At 42.7% G+C, this 23,788-nt stretch overlaps 1 protein-coding gene across 1 annotated transcript; it reads right to left on the reverse strand.

Annotated features, from left to right (window-relative positions):
- Positions 1-16,507: 16,507 nt before the first annotated feature.
- Positions 16,508-20,165, reverse strand: LOC149434525 (protein kinase C delta type-like). Its single transcript, XM_089663676.1, has 2 exons — positions 20,015-20,165; positions 16,508-17,649 (listed from the first exon to the last, which is right to left on the reverse strand). Exons 1-2 carry the CDS (start codon positions 20,163-20,165, stop codon positions 16,508-16,510), a joined length of 1,293 nt encoding a protein of 430 aa, XP_089519802.1.
- Between the last annotated feature and the right edge of the window lie 3,623 nt (positions 20,166-23,788).

A 23,788-nucleotide genomic window follows, 5' to 3' on the forward strand; every position in this document is an offset into this window, starting at 1 on the left:
TCAGGATTGATCAATATTCAGATCTATACCATAGTTTGTGAACTCTATAAATTTCCTACAAACAAAAAAATACATCCTAATTTGGGTTATTTTCACCAAAGAAATGTAGTAGAATACATCTTGGCCTAAATTTATGAAGAACAAATATTTACTTGCAAACTTGCAAACAGAAACAAAGAAAAACGTGGGGTTTTTTTCAACATTTTCTGTCTTTTTTTTGTTAATTTAGCAAAAAATAAAAACCCCAGTGGTGATTAAATGCCACCAAAGAAAGCTCTAGTTGTGTGAAGAAAATGATAAAATTTTAGTTTGGGTACAATGTTGTATGACCGCGCAGTTGTCATTCAAAGTGTGTGAGCGCTGAAACCTGAAAAATGGCCTGGGCAGGAAGGGGGTAAAAGTGCCGGTATGGAAGTGGTTAAAGATAACATCAGGAGACTTTCCCAAATGCCCAGAATGCACTGAAAAATAGTAAAAAATTAAGTATGTCAGACATTTTGAGAGGAATAGAGAGAGCAGAAGCAGAGAGAGCAGTATGTGTTGAGATGACCTGTCTTTTCTGGTTGTATTCACTATGGATCCCATCATGAGCATAATGCGGCACGTTCTACCATTTTTTCCTTCACGCAAATCCTGGAACTGACTGCGCTGGTGTACCGGGTCCATTTGAATACATGGAAAATGCTCTGCATGCATTTCTGATGATGAAAAAGGCTCTGGACAGCATCTGGATATGGAACAGTTAAAAATGCTTCTAAACGCAAATGCTTATAAATGCGAATAACCACGTTTACATGCGTTTGGCGCTTAAAACGCCAGTAAAATCTACTCCTGAACGCAAGTTTGGTGCTTTCAAATAAATGACTGTAAACTCAACTGCCTGTAAACGACTGTAAATGACGATGTGTACATGGACACATAGGAAAAAATTAGGGAGAGTTCAGGGGCTGCTGAAAAAAATGCGGAACAGCTCCTGAACGTGAGTTTAGCAGTTGCAGTGTACATGAGCCCTTAAAGTGGAACTATACTCATCTTGAATCCATCAATGCACTGTCCCCGGAGCTCCCCGCTGGTCGATGATATATTCGAATGGTCTGCTATCAGGGTTCGATCGCCAGCCACTGTAATTGAGTTCAATCAGATTCTGCATTGCCAAATTTGTGAAGTGAGCTGCACTTGCGCAACTTACGGCACAGGGGCGGACAGGCAGGTAAGAAGCTTTAATGCAGAAAGGACAAAGCATGTCTCTTCTACACGATGGTAAGAAAATTAGTGGCCCCACTGCACTGGGCTTTATGCCGTGGGACTACTAATCTGCGTACCTGTCTTCGTACTGGGAGCACCCCAGTACAGAGACCAGGGTGTCACTGAGAGTCCCGGGTCCCGTTCCAACAATGGAGACAAGGAACTCCTGATTCTGGGTCACCTGATTGCTGTCAGAGCCTCATATTGGCAGTGACAATGATCAGTCACTGTGAAGTCTGCCCAGTGTTTTCTCTCTCTTAATGGAAGAGAGAGATACACTGTATCTCCCTCTGTCCTTTCACAGACAAAAAAAAATTGTGTGTAAAATAAATAAATAAAAGTTATAATTAAAAATTTTTTATTAAAGTTTGCCATACCAGCAAAGAGTCCACTCCATCTGGTGAGTGGGGATAGAGCCAGGGGCGGACTGACAACTCATGGGGCCCCCGGGCAATAGGGGATCATGGGGCCCCTGTGTCCTTGCCCAAACTCAAAAAAGCCTATGAAAAAGGTACCAGGGGCATCTCAGGGGGCCCCATACTGACCCCGGGCCCTCAGACAGTGCCCAAGTTTCCAAATGGTCAGTCCACCCCTGGGTAGAGCATTAATCATGGATGGTGTGAGCACATTTGTTTGAAGAATTTTTGGAGCACGTTTTTTTGGGGGGGATTGAGCACAATTATATAAATTTTTTGTGTGGACTTTAGATATTTTTTTGGACTTTAATTATACTATTTTTAATGTTCACATATAATTTATTTGCGCTGTGGAGTGTTTATAATGTTTTTCATTTTTGCTTGGAGAGAGAGAAAAAGATACTTACACATTATTTATGTGAAACAGAATCTGCGGCCATTTAAATGTATTTCTTTTACATATGTAAGTGAATCTGTGTTATGACGCTAATCTTGTTTCTCCTTTCTCCTTATGGCAATTGTATAAATACATGGACAGTATGGTAGTTCTCAGCCCTGGGTATCTATTCTCAGTAGATGGCTTTTATAAATCTCCATGACGTCTCTAACAGCTATTAAATGCTGAGTAACAGTACTTGAACTTTTAGAGCACCAAAAGATAGCAATCCTAATGTGATATCTGAGCACGCTGGGTGCTCGGGCTGCGCTCTCTTTTAACCCCTCGCCCTCCAGAGGATTTCCCCCCCTTCCTGACCAGGCCATTTTTTGCGTTACGGCGCTGCGTTAATTTAACTGACAATTGCGCGGTCATACAACACTGCACACAAATTAAATTTACGTCCTTTTTTTTCTCACAAATAGAGCTTTCTTCCGGTGGTATTTCATCGCCTCTGCGTTTTGTATTTTTTGCGCTATAAATAAAAAAATAAGACCAACAATTTTGAAAAAAAAAAACAGTATTTTTTACTTTTTGCTATTAACCGCATGCCGCCCAGCCACTGTACATATACGGCGGCAGGGCGGCACTCACAGGCAAAACCACATTTTAAGACGTGTGTTTTGTAAACAAATAGGGGGCGCGCACGAGGCGCGCCGCCGCCCTATTTGTCCCGTGGATCACCGCCGCAGATGTCAGTCGCCGGGTCACAGCCGTTCCTTAGCGGCTATGTCCCGGCGATTGGCAGCAAACAGTGACAGAGAGCACAGCTGCAGTAGCTGTGCTGTCTGTCACTTCCTTCTCAGCTCGAGGATGAGCTGATCGAGAAAGAACAGTTTCTCTTTCCCGATCAGCCTTGTCCCGCCCAACACACACCCCCGCCCCCTAGTAAAACACTCCGCTCACTCCTATAACCCTTCCCTGCAAAATAAAGTTAACCCCTTCTTCCCCATTGCCATTAGTACAGTGTCAGTTTTTTTTTTTTTGCACTGATCACTGTATTAGTGTTTTTGGGGATGTCAGTGACCCCAAGTCAGTACCCCCCAATGTCAAAATGTCTGCCGCAGTCCCGCAGTCCCGCCATAAGTCGCTGGTCGCTGCCATAAGTCCCTGATCGCCGCCATAATTCGCTGATCGCCGCCATTATTACTATAAAAAAACCCCTAAAAATCCCAGTATCTTTCCCGCCATTTGTAAACGCTATAACTTTCACGTAAACCAATTAATTTACACATATTGGTTTTTTTTTTTAGCAAAGAGATGTCGCAGAATGCATTTTGGCAGAAATTTATGACTAAATTTGATTTTTGCATTTTTTTTTACTGGACATGTTTTATAGCAAAAAGTCCAAAATAAATTTTTTTTTTCCTCAAAATTGTCAGTCTTTTTTTTTTATAGTGCAAAAAATAAAAACCGCACAGGCGATCAAATACCACCGAAAGAAAGCTCAATTTGTGGGGAAAAAAGGATGTAAATTTCATTTATGTATCGTATTGCATGACTGCGCAATTGTCCATTAAACTAGCGCAGCGCTGTATAGCAGAAAAATGGCGTAAATTGCAGTATCTATACCATAGTTTGTAGACGCTATAACTTCCACACAAAGCAATCAATATACACTTATTGGGATTTTTTTTTCCAAAAACATGGAGCAGAATACATTTTGGCCTAAATTTATAACCAACTTTGAGTTTACTATATATTTTTTATAGCTGAAAATAAAAAATATTGTTTTTCTTCAAAATTTTTGTCCTTTTTTTGTTTATAGCGTGAAAAATAAAAAGCGCACAGGTGATCAAATTACACCGAAAGAAAGCTCTATTTGTGTGAAAAAAAGGACGTAAATTTCGTTTGGGTGCAGCATTGCATGACCGCGCAATTATCAGTTGAATTAGTGCAGCGCCGAGTAGCAAAAAGAGGCCTGGTCATTAAGGGGGGTAAATCCTTTGGAGGTCAAGTGGTTAAACATGTCCAGTAAAAAAACGTAAAAAATCTAATTTCATCATAAATTTAAGGCAAAATGTATGTCTTTGCTAAAAAAAAATCCCAATACATGTAAATTAATTGGTTAAGTGAAAGTTATAGCGTTTACAAATGCATATATTCATACTGGAATTTTTTTTTTTCGCTAGTAATGGCAGCGACTTATAGCAGGACTGTGGCGGACATTCTGACACGGGGGAAATGACTTGGTGTCACTGACATCCCCAGTGACACCAATACAGTGATCAGTGCTAATAAAATCTCTGACACTGCACTAATGGCACTGGGCAGGAAGGGGTTAACATGTGGGGCGATCAAAGGGTTAACTGTGTGATGTGTGTTTTACTATGGGGCAGTGTCTGTGCTTTGCACTGTAAGCACACTGCTTTGTATGGCCGTGCTATGCAGAGCCAAACAAAGCAGTGTGCTGGAGCTGACAGGGGAGAGATCTGCATTGTTTACATACAGTTCTCTCTCCCTGATGTTATTACTCAGCGATCACCAGGGCTGGGACCCGGTGATTGACAGCCGAGGCTGCCAACGGCTGCGCAGGTAGGGTTCATGCATGGCTCGCACGCGCCCCCTGGAAATGCAAAATCACGTATATATTCCTGATTTTGCGAAGTGATAATTCAGACACTCAGGCACTGCCCGAGGTCACTAGAGGGCCCCATGAGAGGCTCAGTCCGTCCCTGTATGTGCCGCTGCTGAAAGGAAGAAATAAGCAAGCCTTGCGGGGACGGACAGTGAGATCATGCAGTAAATGGACAGAAGGAGCGGAGGACTAATATTGGCCTGGATCAGAAAGTGATGGTGGATGGGGCAGCACCACGGCAGGCACTTCGGACACCTCTTCTCCTCAGAGTTTCAGCGGAGGGGCGGGGCCACATCCCTGCTACAGGGGCTGAAGTTGGAGAGCTGCAGGGGCTGGCAGAATGGAGAGTGGAGTCATCATTGAGCTGGCCTGCCTTGTATCCTGCAACGGGTCAGTGTGTGATCCCCCCAACCCCTATGACAGCACTGCAGCTTCATGTAGGAGAGAGAGGGGGGGGGAGTGTGAGGGAGAGAGAGAGGGGGGAGAGAGTGTGAGGGAGAGAGAGGGGGAGGGAGTGTGAGGGAGAGACAGAGAGGGGGGAGAGAGTGTGAGGGAGAGAGAGGGGAGAGAGAGTGTGAGGGAGAGACAGAGAGGGAGGGGGGGAGAGTGTGAGGGAGAGAGAGGGGGGGAGGAGAGAGTGTGAGGGAGAGAGAGGAGGGGGAGAGAGTGTGAGGGAGAGAGAGGGGGGAGGGAGGGTGTGAGGGAGAGACAGAGAGGGAGAGGGGGGGAGAGTGTGAGGGAGAGAGTGTGAGGGAGGGAAAAAAATGGGGGGAGAGAGGGTGTGAGGGAGAGCGAGAGAGAGAATGTGAGGGGGGGGGAGTGTGAGGGAGGGAGAATGTGAGGGATAGAGAGAGAAGGGGGGGGGGTGTGAGGGAGAGAGAGAGAGAGAATGTGAGGGAGAGAGGGGGGGAGAGTGTGAGGGAGAGAGAGGAGGGGGAGAGAGTGTGAGGGAGAGAGAGGGGGGAGGGAGAGTGTGAGGGAGAGAGTGTGAGGGAGGGAAAAAAATGGGGGGAGAGAGGGTGTGAGGGAGAGCGAGAGAGAGAATGTGAGGGGGGGGAGTGTGAGGGAGGGAGAATGTGAGGGATAGAGAGAGAAGGGGGGGGGGTGTGAGGGAGAGAGAGAGAGAGAATGTGAGGGGGGGGAGTGTGAGGGAGGGAGAATGTGAGGGATAGAGAGAGAAGGGGGGGGGGGGGTGTGAGGGAGAGAGAGAGAGAATGTGAGGGAGAGAGGGGGGGGAGAGTGTGAGGGAGGGAGTGAGAGAATGTGAGGGGAGGGGGGGGGGTGAGGGAGAGAGAGGGAGAATGTGAGGGGGAGAGAGAGAGGAACAATGTGTGAGGGAGAGAGAGAGGGGGGATGTGAGGGAGAGAGAGAGTGAAAGAGAGAGAGAGAGGGGGTGTAAGGGAGAATGTGAGGGGGCGAGAGGGAGAATGTGAGGGGGGGATATGAGGGAGAATGTGAGGGGGAGAGAGGGGGAGAATGTGAGGGGGGGGGATATGAGGGAGAATGTGAGGGGGAGAGAGGGGGAGAATGTGAGGGAGAGAGGGGGGGAGAATGTGAGGGAGAGAGGGGGGGGGTATGAGGGAGAATGTGAGGGGGAGAGAGGGGGAGAATGTGAGGGAGAGAGGGCGAAGGGGAGAGAGAGAGAGGGAGGGAAAATATGAGAGAGAGAGACAGAGAGAAGGAGAGAGGGGGAATGTGAGGGATATGTGTAGACTGAGTGGTACTCCATATCCAGTACAATGTACAGATGTCAGTGATCTATGTCGGAAATAACACGTAAAGATATCGATGTTATAGATCCCTGACATCTGTACAAGGAAGCGACTCAGTGGTCACATATCAGTGTTTTATATATGAAATGGCATGCAGTGTGCAGACACCAGTGTTATGTATAGGGAATAACAATCAGTGTACAGATATCAGGTATGTGAAAAGTGTGGCGGCATTTCTATCCAGCCCCCGGAGTCAATACTTTGTAGGACCCCCTTTGGCTGCAATTCCAGCTGAAAGTCTTTTTGTGGATGTCTCTACCAGCTTTGCACATCTAGGAGGGACATTTCTGCCCATTCTTCTTTGCAGAATAGCTCAAGCTCTGTCAGATTGGATAGAGAGCGTCTGTGAACAGCAATTTTCAGGTCTGGCCACAGATTCTCCATTGGATTCAGGTCTGGACTGTGACTGGGCCATTCTAACACATGAATATGCTTTGATCTAAGCCATCCCATTGTAGCTCTGGTTGTATGTTTTGGGTCGTTGTCTTGCTGGAAGGTGAACCTCCACCCCGGTCTCAAGTCTGTCAGTTTAGGTGGACGGCCATGACTTGGTAGGTTTGCAGTTGTGCCATACTCTTTCCATTTTCGGATGATGGATTGAACAGCTTGGGATTTTTTTTATAAGCTAACCCTGTTTTAAACGTTTCCACAACTTTATCCCTGACCTGTCTGGTGTGTTACTTGACCTTCATGATGCCGTTTGTTCACTAATGTTCTCTAACAAACCTCTGAGGGCTTCACAGAACAGCTGTATTTATACTGAGATAAATTATACACAGTGGACTCTATTTACTATTTACTGAAAAGTTTGAAAAAAAAAATATTTTCTACTTTCTGCTATGACGCATATCCAATAAAGAAATGTAAAAAATAAAATTTCGACATAAATTTAGGCCAAAATTTATTCTGCTATATGTCTTTGGTAAAAAAAATCCCAATGAGTGTATATTGATTGGTTTATGTGACAAGTATGGTGTCTACAAACTATGGGATATACTGTATACTGGAATATATGCAGCTGCAGACACTAGACTGGTAATGGTGGTGATCAGCAACTTATAGGGGGAGATTCACCAAGACATCACCTGAACTTAGCTCTTTATTGCTTTTGTAACATGCTGCTCAGAGATTTTTATTTTTTATATTTTTTGTTTATTTTTTAATAACATCTTCAGCTATGAAGACATTTGTTGCACCTGTTATATTGTGTTCGTTCATTAACCACTTCCAGTCCGGACACTTTCACCCCCTTCCTGCCCAGGCCAATTTTCAGCTTTCAGCACTATCACACTTTGAATGGCAATTGCGCGGTCATGCAACACTGTACCCATATGAATTTTTTTAAAAATGTTTGAGACAGAGAAAGCTTTATTTTGGTGGTATTTATTCACCGCTGGGATTTTTATTTTATTTGCTATGTAAATGAAAAAGTCCAAACATTTTGAAAAAAAGTGTTTTTCTTATAAAATTTTGCAAATAAATAATATTTCATCATAAATCTTGGCCAAAATCTATTTCGTTAGTAAAAACAAAAATAACCCAAATTAGTTTATAACCAAAAGTTATAATTTTTTTACATTTTTCTTTACATTTTTATTTTTTTATACTATTATTTATGTTTTTTTTACATACTGTCACCCTAGCAGTACAGTGTCACCATGGTGACACTGCACTACTTATGGGTGATGAAGTTTGTTTTTTTTTTTTTTTTTTACACTGATTGCTTTTACACCCATAAAGGCTGTAAAAGCAATCATTTCTCCTTCTCTCCATCTCTCCTTCTCTTGAGAATTACTGTGTGAGCTGTGATTGGTCACAGCTTGTCACATGGTACAAGGCTATTGTGAATAGCCTTGACCATGTGACCTCTGTGATCATTCACAGATTTCACACGTAGTAAGCAATGATGTCAGAAGTGACATCTTGCTTACTATTCTGCATGTGATCACTGATTGGCCAATCAGTGATCACATTATCGGGACCTCGCACAAAGGTCCTGTCCGATGATTGGTGTTCCACTGTGTCTGGAGGACAGAGCGGGCACCGGATTGCGGTGCTGCGCTCTCCCAGAGAGCGCACACAAGCAGCAAGTGGGGAGGCCAGCACAGTGGCTTAGTGGTTAGCACATCTGCCTTGCAGTAAGTGGGTCATGGGTTCAATTCCCAACCATGGCGCCTCCTGCATGGAGCTTGCATGTTCTCCCTGTGCTTGCATGGGGGTGCACCAGTTTCCTCCCACACTCCAAAGACATGCAGGTAGGTTAATTGGCTTCTGTCTAAATTGGTCCTAACATGTGTATGTATGAATCCTCCTAGATTGTAAGCTCAAAAGAGCAGGGCCCTCAAACCCCTCGTGTATCACATTGTATTGGTATTGCTCTGTCACATGTTCTGTCCCCCTTTATAATGTACAGCGCTGAGCGAACTATTGGCACTTTATAAATACTGTATAATAATAATAATGTGAGTTAGGGACCTTAGATTGTACGCCCCTTGAGGGTCAGGGACTGATGTGAATGTACAATATATATGTAAAGCACTGTGTAAATTGACAGCACTCCCACCGTCCAGCCATTCATATACAACGGCTGGACAGGAGGTGGTTAAAACCTTCATTGTGGCACTTTCTTTAATGTTTTTTTCTTTCATTTCTATAATAAACATTTATTTTGAACATAGGGCTTTCAATCCGCCCCTGCTCCCAATTGAAATGAATGGTCTTACCTGGGGGGGGGGGGATTCAAGATGTTGGCCATATGGTATTTAACCCCTTAAGTGCCAGTCTGTAATATTCTTTCATCATCAGGACATTGGTCAGATTTCAGCGCTGAGACACTTTGAATGACTAATTGATTTCATATACCCTATTATTTGAGAAATAGAACTTTCTTTTGGTGATGTTTAATATCCACTGTTTTTGTTTTTTTTTTTTAACTAAATACCGGAAAAAAGAATGTAAACAATTGGACAATATGGTAGTCCTCAGCCCTGGATATCTATTCTCAGTGCATGACTTTTATAAGTCCCCATGACATCCCTTAGGTCAACAAGACATAGCAATCTTAATGTGATATCTGACCACACTGAGATCTTAGCCCCAAAGAGCACTGATCAGCTACAAAGGGGAAGCCATACCGGCCCATTCCATCCTCAGGCTGCGCTTCCTGCTTAGTAGCACTCGGGCTGTAAGGCTTGTTTACACCATATCCATTGACTGGGTTTTTCTGCATACCACCGCACATGTATGGTGTGAAGAAATCTATAAGCCGGCCATAGATGAGTCAAAAACCGAACATTCTGTCGATCGAAAAATGAGAATAGCCCATACAAGTGTGCCATCATTTGTTTCATTTTTCTAAAATAAATTCCAGCATGTTGGGTCTGGCACTTTCGATTGCTGCATGAAAACGACATCTCGCAGCAGGCACACTAATAATGCGAAAACCAAACGATTCTACGTTCAACAAGAATTTTCGCTTGGTTTTCTATCTATGGCCGGCTTTACTGTCCTCCCTCTCAATGCAATTCCATTTGCAGACCCTTGCTGTTTCCTTATGTTCCCTATTGTTATTACTGAACTGAAACAGCAAACTGCATGAAAAGTGCGTGTGGTGTGAACTGTAAGCAAAAACCTATCTTTTATGCATTATTGTGGTGTGAACTGGCCCTAAGTGTCATTTTTTTCTGCTGCCTCATTTTTGTGCTATCAGTTTGAGTCACACCTGACTGGTTTTCCTTACCCCAAGATAAAAAAGGTGACAGGTGATGGAGCTCCAGCACACAGTCTTTGATGGACAACCTTACTTTTGTTCCTCTGTGATGTGTGAAGGGGGTGTCCCTTCCCTCCAATCAGCTCTCAGTGAGCTCTGCAGACTGTAACCTCAGCTCTCTGCTCCCTGCTTTCTGAAAGCTCAGACAAGCTGTAAAAATTCTGCATTTTGAATAGCTGTGGAAGACAGATGGCTTCAGATAAACAGATATAACTTATGTAGGAGGATTTGTCTCATCTTCATGCGTGTATACAAGATATACAGTTGTGTTCAAAATAATAGCAGTCAGACATCACTAACCGGATCAATCACTGTTTTTGGTAGAAATGATATTTCTACATGGCAAATAATTTACTAGCAGGTGTAGTAGAGTAATAGAAATCCAACAGACCCAACAGTCATGACATGCATGCTGCTGATTCTGTGTAATTGAATCACTCATTGAAAGGGGCATGTTCAAAATAATAGCAGTGTGGAGTTCTATTAGTGAGGTCATTCATTCTTTGAAAAACAGGTGGCAATTATTGCCCTTATATAAGGAAGGAAGGCAGCAAATGTTGTACATGCTGGTTACAGTGCATTTCTCTCTGAGATTCTGAGGAAAATGGGTCGTTCCAGACATTGTTCAGAAGAACAGCGTACCTTGATTAAAAAGTTGATTGGAGAGGGGAAAACATATAAAGAAGTGCAGAAAATGATCGGCTGCTCAGCTAAAATGATCGCAAATACTTTAAAATGGCAACCAAAACCTGAAAGACGTGTAAGAAGAAAGCAAAAAACTACCATTCGAATGGATAGAAGAATAGCCAAAGTGGCGCGGACTCAGCCAACAATCAGCTCCAGGAAGATGAAAGAAGGTGTAAAGTTCCCTGTGAGGACTGTTACAATTAGAAGACGCCTATGTGAAGCCAAGCTATCTGCAAGAAGCCCCCGCAAAGTCCCACTGTTGGAAAAAAGACATGTGCTGAAGAGGTTTCAGTTTGACTGGCTTCAACATTGACTGACCTAAAGAGAAATTTTGTGGACTGATGAAAGTAAGATTGTTCTTTTTGGGTCTAGTGGCCGGAGACAGTTTGTCAGACGACCCCCAAACACTGAATTCAAGCCACAGTACACTGTGAAGACAGTGAAGCATGGTGGCGCAATCATCATGATATGGGGATGTGTCTCATACTACGGTGTTGGGCCTATTTAACGCATACCAGGGATCATGGATCAGTTTGAATACATCAGAATACTTGAAGAGGTCATGCTGCCTTATGCTGAAGAGGAAATGCCCTTGAAATGGGTGTTCCAACAAGACAAGGACCCCAAACACACCAGTAAACGTGCAACATCTTGGTTCCAGACCAACAAGATTGATGTTATGGAGTGGCCAGCCCAATCCCCGGATCTTAATCCAATAGAAAACTTGTGGGGTGACATCAAAAATGCAGTTTCTGAGGCAAAACCAAGAAATAGAGAAGAACTGTGGAATGTAGTCCAATCATCCTGGGCTGGAATACCTGATCACAGGGGCCAGAAGTTGGGTGACTCCATACAACACAGATGTACAGCAGTTCTCAGAAACAGTGCGACTACAACCAAATATTCATTAAGTCATTCAAAGGAAAGCAAAATCTTCAAACATTTTTTCAGTTTAGTGAATGTTTGAGTTTGTAAAGAAGAATACAAACACTGCTATTTTTTTGAACCGTCTAATATTCACTTTTCTTCAATTTTTTTAGAGGAACAACACAAATTTGATCTATTTTACTTCATGTTTTGATTTGGAATAGAACGTGTCGTGTTCCCAATGCATTTGTGTGTATGGAAATAAAAGCTATTAGAAGGATTTTGAGCTTTATTCACTTTTTTCAACACACTGCTATTATTTTGAACACAACTGTATATATATATATATATACAAACACACAAACTGTGCTGTCAACAAAGTATTTGCCCCCTTCCTGGTTTTTTTTTGTCACAGTTACATAATTCAGACCATCAAACACGTTTTAATATTACAGGAAGAAAACCAGACTAAATACAAAGTGCAGTTTTTAAGTGATGTGATGCTTTCATTTTATTAAATGGAAAACAATCTGTCCAAACCTGCCTGGCCCTATGTGAAAAAGTAAATGCCCCCTAAACCTAATGACTGGTTGTGCCACCCTTGGTGGCAACAACTGCAATTAAGTATTTGCAATAATTGGCAATGAGTCTTTCACACCACTGTGGAGGGATTTTGGCCCACTCTTCTTTGCAGAATTCAGCCACCTTGGAGGGTTTTCCAGCATGAAAGGCCTTTTTAAGGTCATGCCACAGCATCCCAATGGGATTTAAGTCTGGACTTTGACTTGGCCACTCCAAAACCTTTATTTTATTTTATTTATTTATTTATTTGTGGTAGACATGCTGGTGTGTATCGGACCATTGTTCTGCTGCATAATCCAAGTGCTCTTGAGCTTGAGTTCAGGAACTGATGGCCGGACATTCTCCTTCAGGATTTTCTGGTAGAGCATAGAATTCATGGTTCCATCAGATATGGGAAGCCATCCAATTCCTGAAGCTGCAAAGTAGCCCCAGACCAGCACATTACAACCACCATGTTTGACTATTGGTTTGATGTGTTTTATTTATTTGTGTTTGTGATTTGCCAGTAATCACTTGACCTCCAGAAAGTTTTACCCCCTTCATGACCAGGCCATTTCATGCTATTCAGCACTTTGCAGCTTTAACTGGTAATTGCACCGTCATGGAACACTGTAAGCAAATCTAATTTATATCATGTTTTCTTCTTCACACAAATAGACCTTTCTTTTAATGACGTTTGATCACCACTGAGTTGCTTTTTTCAGTTTTTATTGAAATAAAAAAAACCCAATCTATTTTACTTTCTGTAAATATCCAATACAAAAATGAAACCATCACATTTCTTCAAAAATGTATGCCAAAAGTTATTCTGCTACGTCTTTGGTTAAAAAAAAAAAATCCTAATACGTGTATACTGATTGGTTTGTGTGAACGGTATAGCGTCTACAAACTATGATATAATTACTGGACTTTTTTTGTAAATAATAATAATTGCAGCGATCAGCGCCGTACAGTGGAACTGTGATGATGCTGTTGGCAATCTGATACCAACTGACACTGACATCACCAGTGACACTATTACAGTGATCAATAATAATACTTTACACTGTCACTGTGCTAATGAGGTGGACTGGGAAGGGGCTAACATCTTGGGGTAATGAAAGGGTTAAGTGTGTGCTTATGAATTGTTAATGTGTGTAATATGTGCTACTTTTTACTAAGATCTGTTTGCTCATTCTTCTTGCTTTGCAGAGAGAAGAAACAGACAGATCATTCCCTCTGTGCAGAGCCCTGTGTGTTTGTTAACACAGAGCTCTAGACTTTAATTGGACACAGCAGATCAGCAGGTCTCAGCCATGAATCATTGGCTAACACCTGCTGCCAAAATCCCGCTGTTGAGGTGCATTACAGCCCATTAAAGTAGATCTTCACCCTCATTTTTCACTTTCCACAACTCCCCCGTATATCCTTTCCTAAGAGTAAGGGGTGTAAAGTTTGCACTGCGACCCCATCCCCTGAATAGGTTGCAGTTGAATGTGACAGTTTTTTCCATGTGCGCGAAGGAAAGAATCGACCGTGGCATGTGAACACTTTCGCCTGCTGGTCCTGGATGGTCACTTCCAGCTTTCTCTCCTAGGTAAGAATAGAACCCACCCCCTTCCTCCTGGTCTATTAAAGTGGTTGTAAACCTCTAACAAGAAGTATGAACACAGCATAACCCTCCATAGTGTGTGCTTGTCTCAATCCAGAGCACTACAGAGAGGCAGCTTACAGCAGACAACGCTGGATTCGCTGGGCAGGGTGAGTATTTTTATTGGAGGACAGCTCAGCTGTGGAGATAAGTCAGAAAAGTGGGTGCATTTCACCAGCGAACAGAGATAACGGCTAGCACACTGTAATCTGCTTCAGTAAAAGTGCCTTTATTTGTGTTGTTTAGGCATGTTACATGAGCAATGCAACATTTTGGAACCTGCAAGGGACCTTCATCAGGCCAAGTGACAGAGAGACGCCTTGCAGTTGCAGCTTGTGAAACCTTGCGGCTGCAGCTGGACAGGATAATGCACCTAGAGCTACTAACATTTAGGGCAGTATGCACCCAGGGACGAGTGATGGCAATGCAGACTGCTGGCGTTCTGGGCATTCGTCTCTGGGTGTATAGTCCCCTAAATGTTCGTAGGATTGGGTGCACCTTCCCCCAGCTGTCAGTTTCCCATAGACTTTTCCAGTCTGCCAGCAGTGGGACTGGATGGTGCCCCTGTGCCCTCCACCCTCACTTAAACACCAGAGTTGCATGCACTAGGTGGCAGAGAGTCTGTCCAGGCATGAAAGAGTGTGTGAGAACAGGCACTCCATTCCCATCAGGTGAAATTGATCCACAAAGAACTGAGCCTGGAGTCAGGGGACTGGGGAGCCAAACTGTGCACAGACTTAGTGCAGGTTGACTCCGGCATTGCACAGTAACGCGCTGTGTGTCCCTGTGCAATTCAGTGCGATGCAATTTAAAAACGCACTGAAACCGGATCACATGGTTGTAAGCTCCAACGAGCAGGGCCCTCTCAGTCCTTCTGTATTCATTTGTATTGTAATTGTACAGTCTGCCTTTATGTTGTAAAGCGCTGCGTAAGCTGTTGGCGCTATATAAATCCTGTATTATAATAATAAAAAACATGGCTCTGCGGTACCATGCATTTTGGTGCAGCAAACACACTGTATTTGTGATCTGTGTTTGGAGTGTCATTAGGAATCTATTGCCACCCACAGCAGTGTTCTTGTGTGAACCGGGGCTGGGGCCCTTGTGCAGGGTGACTGGTCTTGTCTACACCCCCCATAGATTTTTGCAGGCAACCTGTGATGGGTGTGACCACTAAAAATTCTGTTAAGCCATCTACACATTGCTATATACCCCCTTCTAGCAAACTTTCCATATAAACAGGGATTTTTCGTTCACATACATTTCAATGCATGTTTAAGCCGGCCAACTACGTCAAAGTAATCCCTCTCTGGCCAGTTCCTACCTTAATCTCTATCTATCTATCTATCTATCTATCTATCTATCTATCTATCTATCCATAAGTCGTATCCGACCCTTGGTGATTGCATGGACCGTCACTCGTAAGTGACTTTTTCCATGAATTTTCTTAGCAATTATTTTACAGGGTAGGTTGGCAAGTCTTTCCCCAGCCCCTACCATGCAGGAGATCCCGCATGGCCAGGGATGAAACTAGGACAATTAAGACAGAAGCCAATTAACCTACCAGCATGTCTTTGGAGTGTGGGAGGAAACCGGAGTACCCGGAGGAAACCCACGCAAACACAATGAGAAAATGCAAAATCCATGCAGGAGGCGCCATGGTTGGAAATCGAACCCATGACCCAATTACTGCAAGGCAGAAGTGCTAACCACTAAGCCACTGTGCCGCCCATCTATATTATCTATCTATCTAAAAAGCTTTTCTTTTCAAAAGCACAAGAAACTCGCTTCTTTTGAAGGGCCTTTTTGCCCAATTTTGTTTAAAAGAAAAAGTTCCATAAATCTTTCCAACGCATGGGGTATTCACCATCAAAGGAATTAACCAATATTCAGCCGTCTGGCTTTGTACATCGATTTCCGTCTGTCTCCTGCAGACTCTATCCGAAATGGCTTTCCCCGCACACAGCTCGCCAATAGCACACAGCTTGTCTGACTTCCACCTCTACTAGGTGAAGCCCACCTGACTCCAAGGCAGAGCCCTCCTGTCTGCCAGGGTGGAGCCCTCCTGTCTGTCGGGTGGAGCCCAGAATCATGGCCTGGCCTCCGCAAAAAGGCCTGCACACACCTGTGCAATCAGCGCTGGCTGCTCTCAAAACATGGGCCCAGGATTGGAGATTTCATCCCTCCCAAATCTCTTAGAAATCTCCAGGCTACAGGTCCCAAAACAGGCTTTACAAGCCAAAGAGGAAACTGATAAACCAGTTTCCTCTGCATTGCAACTGCCTGGAGCCTCTCAACATGTATAGTCGAGAATCCTGGGTCCACCGTGATTTCCACCGTGGCAGGATAGCGCACTGCCACACTATCTAATCTATCTATCTATCTATCTATCTTATCTAATCTATCTATCTATCTATCTATCTAATCTATCATCATATCTAATTTAAATTTTTTGTTCACTGTTGTGAACTTTTTAGTTAAGCATCCATTGAAGGATGGTCCTCTGGTTGTGATGGTGGTAGGGATCAGGCTTGTCTCGCCTTCATCCGCTCACTAATGTATTCAAATGCCTTAAAATACTCTTGACCCAATGAGTCAATTGGCATCTCCAGGTCTTTAGAAAGAAAAGTATCCACTTGAATGATTTCCTGCAGTGGTTCCTCGAGAATAGGTTCCAATATACTTTGTACGGGTGATGGTCCTTCTTCTATCTCTTCCCAGTCAATACCCTTGAAGAAAGGGTGTGATCTGAGATTGCACACCAGGTGCGCACGTTGCTCTTGGTCAAGACGTAAAAGTCTGAGTAAGAGTTCTTGCAGGTAAAAGTTCAAGTGCCGTAGGAAATAGGGTTCCTTGGTGTACATGGAAGTGACCAACTGCTTTTCAGTCTCCTGTCCAGTATAAAAAGGATGCTCCCCTAAGGCCATCTCATATACTATTATCCCAAATGAGAAATAGTCAGCGGGGTAATAGTATGGCCATTGGTAATAGACTTCAGGGGCCATGTAACATAGCGTCCCCGCGCAACTTGTGACTCTGTTTTTCTCCGTGACGAACATAGCCGACAGGCCAAAATCGGCAATCTTGACGTGCCCGGCGTTATCCAGAAGAATGTTCTCTGGTTTTAGATCTCTGTGGACAATCTGTAGAGAATGAAGGTGCTGCAGTCCACAGAGAATTTCGGCAGTAACACATCTTAAGGTTACTTCATCAAGCGGAGCTGAATCTCTTATGAATTTTTGAAGATCTCCTCCGCCCAGGAACTCCATAGCAAAGACGAGATGAGTCTCTGTTTGGAAGGAGCAGTATAGATGTGCAAAAAATGAGTATCTGTTGCACATTTCCATTATGTAGCTCTCTGTAATGACGCAGCTGGGATCCTGTCGAAGTAATGGTCTTTTTTTAACCATTTTCACTGCTAGCTTCTGCTTAATGTCAGGATGAGAGGCCAACACTACTTTTCCAAAGCTCCCCTGTCCTAGTACTCTATGGAAGTTGAAACTTTCCAGGCTAAGTTTGTAGGACTGGTCGGTAGGGGAAGTAGCTTTGACCAGTGAAGCCTGCTTGCTCTCACTGGTATGTGAAGTATTGGTAGGTTTCTTGTCCTCCATCGATGTAGCTTGCTGAATTTGCGCAGTGTCTTTGTTGGATGGGATCTCATATTTGCCTGGAGAGAGAGAAAAAAAGTATTATTTCTACTTCCACATCATTTATGTGAAACTGCGGCCATTTAAAGGCATATATGTCTTTATTATTTTGCATAAATTTAACAAACATAGTATGAGAGGTAAACAGAACATGTACAAGTAGATAAACAACAACAACAAAAAACATCACAGATGAGGTAACTGCGGCCATTTAAATGTCTTTTTTTTCTTTTACATATGGAAGTGGGGAATCCATACTGGCCCATTCCATACTCGGGCTGCGCTTTCTGCTAAGTAACTCTTGTGCTCTAGGGCTTGTTTACATCATATCCATTGAGCCACGTTTTTTCTACACACCACCCTACAATACAGCATGTTGTACATTTCATAAACGCACATGCAGTGCAATGGGGTAAACGAGGCTTATTGAAATGCATTCTTTTTCTTGTCTATGCATTCATACTACGTTCAATGCATCTGGTGTAAATGAGCCCTAAGCTGTTCCTCCCTCTCAATGCAATCCCATCACTCTGCTTATCTTACTTGACTAAATAGAAATGTGATCACTATTTTGTATTTGGTTGTGAGTCCGTAGTTGTGGATGACACCCCAACTTTCCTAACGATTTAGAAATGTGTGTGTAGAAAAATATGACAAAGCGGAATGAATAGTCTGCTCCTGCAGCCCCCAGTCTGCCTGGTCATACAGATCCTAGAACACAACTGTCTATAGGAATGGTCCTAGTGAATGGGAATGTCATGGGGGGGGGGGGGCAGTGTAAGGTCTTATTCCTATTGAAGGGTCTTGTATACACAGCCTGTCACTGGGGAGGCGCTCACACTGACTTTGTATTTATCCATAGACTATGTATGCCTCCTGCACACCTGACCCCTGACCCCTGCAGCCCAACTGTCACCTGAATTCAACTGACGGCAGGCTGACAAATGCTGCTGCTAATGACAAGTGCTGTTACTGGCAGGACCTCCAGGTATGAGACTTGGCAGCAGATTCATAACAACGTATCCCCCATCCGTATTCTCCATCAGAAGATTTCCCTTCTATTCCTGTTCTGGTGGCAGCCCACAATGTTGGCTTTTCCATCACTTTCTATCCCAGTGACATTGGTGGTCAGGACAAATATAGAGGGTGAATCTTTGTAATGGGGGCATAAAAAAACCTGACAGGGGGTTTTAACTCTCCCCTACACTCTACCCGGTGACCCCATTATGTGTATGTATAGTGACCCCAATATATATGTAATTGGTGATAAATGTTGTATACCCTTACAGTGCCCTGCATTATATCTCAATAGACTAATACTTACTTTCTGCGTCTTCTTCTCCTAATTTAGTCTGAGAAAAGGGGCAACATCTAGCCAGACACTGCCAAAATCTCTTCCCAGTTGCCCTAAATCTACCCCTTTTAGGGGCAGAATCTTGGGGCTGTGATGCTGTTCTGTGGTCCTCTGTTAAGGGTCCCACTGTTTGTAATGTAAAAGGCTCCTCCTTGTTGGTTTTCAGGAGGTCCTTCACATTATTTGCTCTCTTTCTCCTAAATAGCCGCATCATGATTACAAATGACAAAGCTTCTCAGAGAAAGAAAAATCGCTTCCACTCCTGGTAGCGTAGACAAAGGGAATGACTGCAGGCTGAGGGGGCGGAGCCAAGTGGCGATGACATCAGAGTGCTGTAAACAAGGTCACATGACTGTAGCTTGGAAGGTACATGACCATATATGGAAAAAGCATTGGGCTTCCTATGTGGTGTTTGTATATCACATTTTTGGGGTAATTCTTTTTCAATGTGGGACATCTTTGCTCAGCTTACATCTGTATTATTCATGTTTTATGTATCCAGCACCCAATGAAATCATGTTATTCCTGTCTATGGATGGGATTCACAAAGCTACAACACCAGGACAAGGTTCTATTGTTAGCCCTGTACCTGCCATGTTCTGATCTTCTGGCTCCCAACTGAAATTAATGGTCATGTGATCTTAGCCTGGGGGAGGACGGGGGGAGAAGACATTTTGGCCATATAGTGTGTAGTCCGTTGAGTGCCAGGCTGTAATATTCCTTCATTATCGGGACATTGGTCAGTTTTCAACGCTGAGATAGAATGACAACTGGTCATGTAACGCTGTATACTAATTGATTTCATAGACCCTATTATTTGAGAAATAGAACTTTCTTTTGGTGATGTTTAATATCCACTGTTTTTGTTTTTTTTTTTTTGTTTTTTACTATATAAAGGAAAAAGAATGTAAACAATTGGACAATATGGTAGTCCTCAGCCCTGGATATCTACTCTCAGTGCATGACTTTTATAAGTCCCCATGACATCCCTTAGGTCACCAAGACATAGCAATCTTAATGTGATATCTGACCACACTGAGATCTTAGCCCCAAAGACCACTGATCAGCTACAAAGGGGAAGCCATACCGGCCCATTCCATCCTCAGGCTGCGCTTCCTGCTTAGTAGCACTCGGGCTGTAAGGCTTGTTTACACCATATCCATTGACTGGGTTTTTCTGCATACCACCGCACATGTATGGTGTGAAGAAATCTATAAGCCGGCCATAGATGAGTCAAAAACCGAACATTCTGTCGATCGAAAAATGAGAATAGCCCATACAAGTGTGCCATCATTTGTTTCATTTTTCCAAAATAAATTCCAGCATGTTGGGTCTGGCACTTTCGATTGCTGCATGAAAACGACATCTCGCAGCAGGCACACTAATAATGCGAAAACCAAACGATTTTTCGTTCAACAAGAATTTTCGCTTGGTTTTCTATCTATGGCCGGCTTTACTGTCCTCCCTCTCAATGCAATTCCATTTGCAGACCCTTGCTGTTTCCTTATGTTCCCTATTGTTATTACTGAACTGAAACAGCAAACTGCATGAAAAGTGCGTGTGGTGTGAACTGTAAGCAAAAACCTATCTTTTATGTATTATTGTGGTGTGAACTGGCCCTAAGTGTCATTTTTCTCTGCTGCCTCATTCTTGTGCTATCAGTTTGAGTCACACCTGACTGGTTTTTCTGACCCCAAGATAAAAAAGGTGACAGGTGATGGAGCTCCAGCACACAGCCTTTGATGGACAACCTTACTTCTGTTCCTCTGTGATGTGTGAAGGGGGTGTCCCTTCCCTCCAATCAGCTCTCAGTGAGCTCTGCAGACTGTAACCTCAGCTCTCTGCTCCCTGCTTTCTGAAAGCTCAGACAAGCTGTAAAAATTCTGCATTTTGAATAGCTGTGGAAGACAGATGGCTTCAGATAAACAGATATAACTTATGTAGGAGGATTTGTCTCATCTTCATGCGTGTATAAAAGATATATATATTTGTCTCATCTTCATGCGTGTATACAAGATATACAGTTGTGTTCAAAATAATAGCAGTCAGACATCACTAACCGGATCAATCACTGTTTTTGGTAGAAATGATATTTCTACATGGCAAATAATTTCCTAGCAGGTCTAGTAGAGTAATAGAAATCCAACAGACCCAACAGTCATGACATGCATGCTGCTGATTCTGTGTAATTGAATCACTTATTGAAAGGGGCATGTTCAAAATAATAGCAGTGTGGAGTTCTATTAGTGAGGTCATTCATTCTTTGAAAAACAGGTGGCAATTATTGCCCTTATATAAGGAAGGAAGGCAGCAAATGTTGTACATGCTGGTTACAGTGCATTTCTCTCTGAAATTCTGAGGAAAATGGGTCGTTCCAGACATTGTTCAGAAGAACAGCGTACCTTGATTAAAAAGTTGATTGGAGAGGGGAAAAGATATAAAGAAGTGCAGAAAATGATCGGCTGCTCAGCTAAAATGATCGCAAATACTTTAAAATGGCAACCAAAACCCGAAAGACGTGTAAGAAGAAAGCAAAAAACTACCATTCGAATGGATAGAAGAATAGTCAAAGTGGCGCGGACTCAGCCAACAATCAGCTCCAGGAAGATGAAAGAAGGTGTAAAGTTCCCTGTGAGGACTGTTACAATTAGAAGACGCCTATGTGAAGCCAACCTATCTGCAAGAAGACCCCGCAAAGTCCCACTGTTGGAAAAAAGACATGTGCTGAAGAGGTTTCAATTTGACTGGCTTCAACATTGACTGGCCTAAAGAGAAATTTTGTGGACTGATGAAAGTAAGATTGTTCTTTTTGGGTCTAGTGGCCGGAGACAGTTTGTCAGACGACCCCCAAACACTAAATTCAAGCCACAGTACACTGTGAAGACAGTGAAGCATGGTGGCGCAATCATCATGGTATGGGGATGTGTCTCATACTACGGTGTTGGGCCTATTTATCGCATACCAGGGATCATGGATCAGTTTGAATCCATCAGAATACTTGAAAAGGTCATGCTGCCTTATGCTGAAGAGGAAATGCCCTTGAAATGGGTGTTCCAACAAGACGACGACCCCAAACACACCAGTAAACGTGCTACATCTTGGTTCCAGACCAACAAGATTGACGTTATGGAGTGGCCAGCCCAATCCCCGGATCTTAATCCAATAGAAAACTTGTGGGGTGACATCAAAAATGCAGTTTCTGAGGCAAAACCAAGAAATAGAGAAGAACTGTGGAATGTAGTCCAATCATCCTGGGCTGGAATACCTGATCACAGGGGCCAGAAGTTGGGTGACTCCATACAACACAGATGTACAGCAGTTCTCATAAACAGTGCGACTACAACCAAATATTCATTAAGTCATTCAAAGGAAAGCAAAATCTTCAAACATTTTTTCAGTTTAGTGAATGTTTGAGTTTGTAAAGAAGAATACAAACACTGCTATTTTTTTGAACCGTCTAATATTCACTTTTCTTCAATTTTTTTAGAGGAACAACACAAATTTGATCTATTTTACTTCATGTTTTGATTTGGAATAGAACGTGTCGTGTTCCCAATGCATTTGTGTGTATGGAAATAAAAGCTATTAGAAGGATTTTGAGCTTTATTCACTTTTTTCAACACACTGCTATTATTTTGAACACAACTGTATATATATATATATATATATATATATATATACAAACATACAAACTGTGCTGTCAACAAAGTATTTGCCCCCTTCCTGTTTTTTTTTTGTCACAGTTACATAATTCAGACCATCAAACACGTTTTAATATTACACGAAGAAAACCAGACTAAATACAAAGTGCAGTTTTTAAGTGATGTGATGCTTTCATTTTATTAACCACTTCCCGACCGGCCGTTGTATATAAACGGCCGGACGGTGGCACTGCAGGGTCGGGTGGCCGTCTATAAACGGCCTCCCCGCACCCTGCTTGTGCGCGCTCCCTGTGCTCCTCCGGACACAGTGAAACACCGATCGTCGGACGGGACCTCTGTACGAGGTCCCGATCATGTGATCACTGATTGGCCAATCAGTGATCACATGCAAAGTAGTAAGCAAGATGTCACTTGTGACATCATTGCTTACTATGTGTGAAATCTGTGAATGATCACAGAGGTCACATGGTACAAGGCTATTCACAAAAGCCTTGTACCATGTGACAAGTTGTGACCAATCACAGCTCACTCTGTATTTCTCAATGAGTGCAAGAATGCACACAGAGAGAAAGAGAAATGATTGCTTTTACATCCTATATGGGTGTAAAAGCAATCAGTGTAAAAAAAAAAAAAAAAATCTTTATCACCCCTCACAAGTAGTACAGTGTCACCATGGTGACACTGTACTGCTAGGGTGACAGTATGTAAAAAAAAATAAAAAAAATAAATAATAATATAAAAAAATAAAATAAAAATGTAAAAAAAAAATGTTAAAAATTATAATTTTTGCTTATAAACTAATTTGGATTTTTTTTTTTTTACTAAAAAGATAACGGAATAAATTTTGGCTAAGATTTATGATGAAATATTATTTATTTGGAAAATTTTATAAAAAAAACACTTTTTTAAAAATTTTTTGGACATTTCATTTACATAGCAAAAAAAATACAAATCCCAGTGGTGAATAAATACCACCAAAATAAAGCTTTATCTATCTAAAAAAAATGGTAAAAAATTCATTTGGGTACAGTGTTGCATGACCGCGCAATTGTCATTCAAAGTGTGATAGCGCTAAAAGCTGAAAATTGCCCTGGTCAGGAAGGGGGTAAAAGTGTCCGGTCTGGAAGTGGTTAAAGAGAAAAC

This window comes from Staurois parvus, unplaced genomic scaffold (assembly GCF_062004578.1).
Source record: "Staurois parvus isolate SC_StPar_1 unplaced genomic scaffold, SC_StPar_1.0 ptg001746l, whole genome shotgun sequence".
In the NCBI taxonomy this organism is placed as follows: Eukaryota; Metazoa; Chordata; class Amphibia; order Anura; family Ranidae; genus Staurois; species Staurois parvus.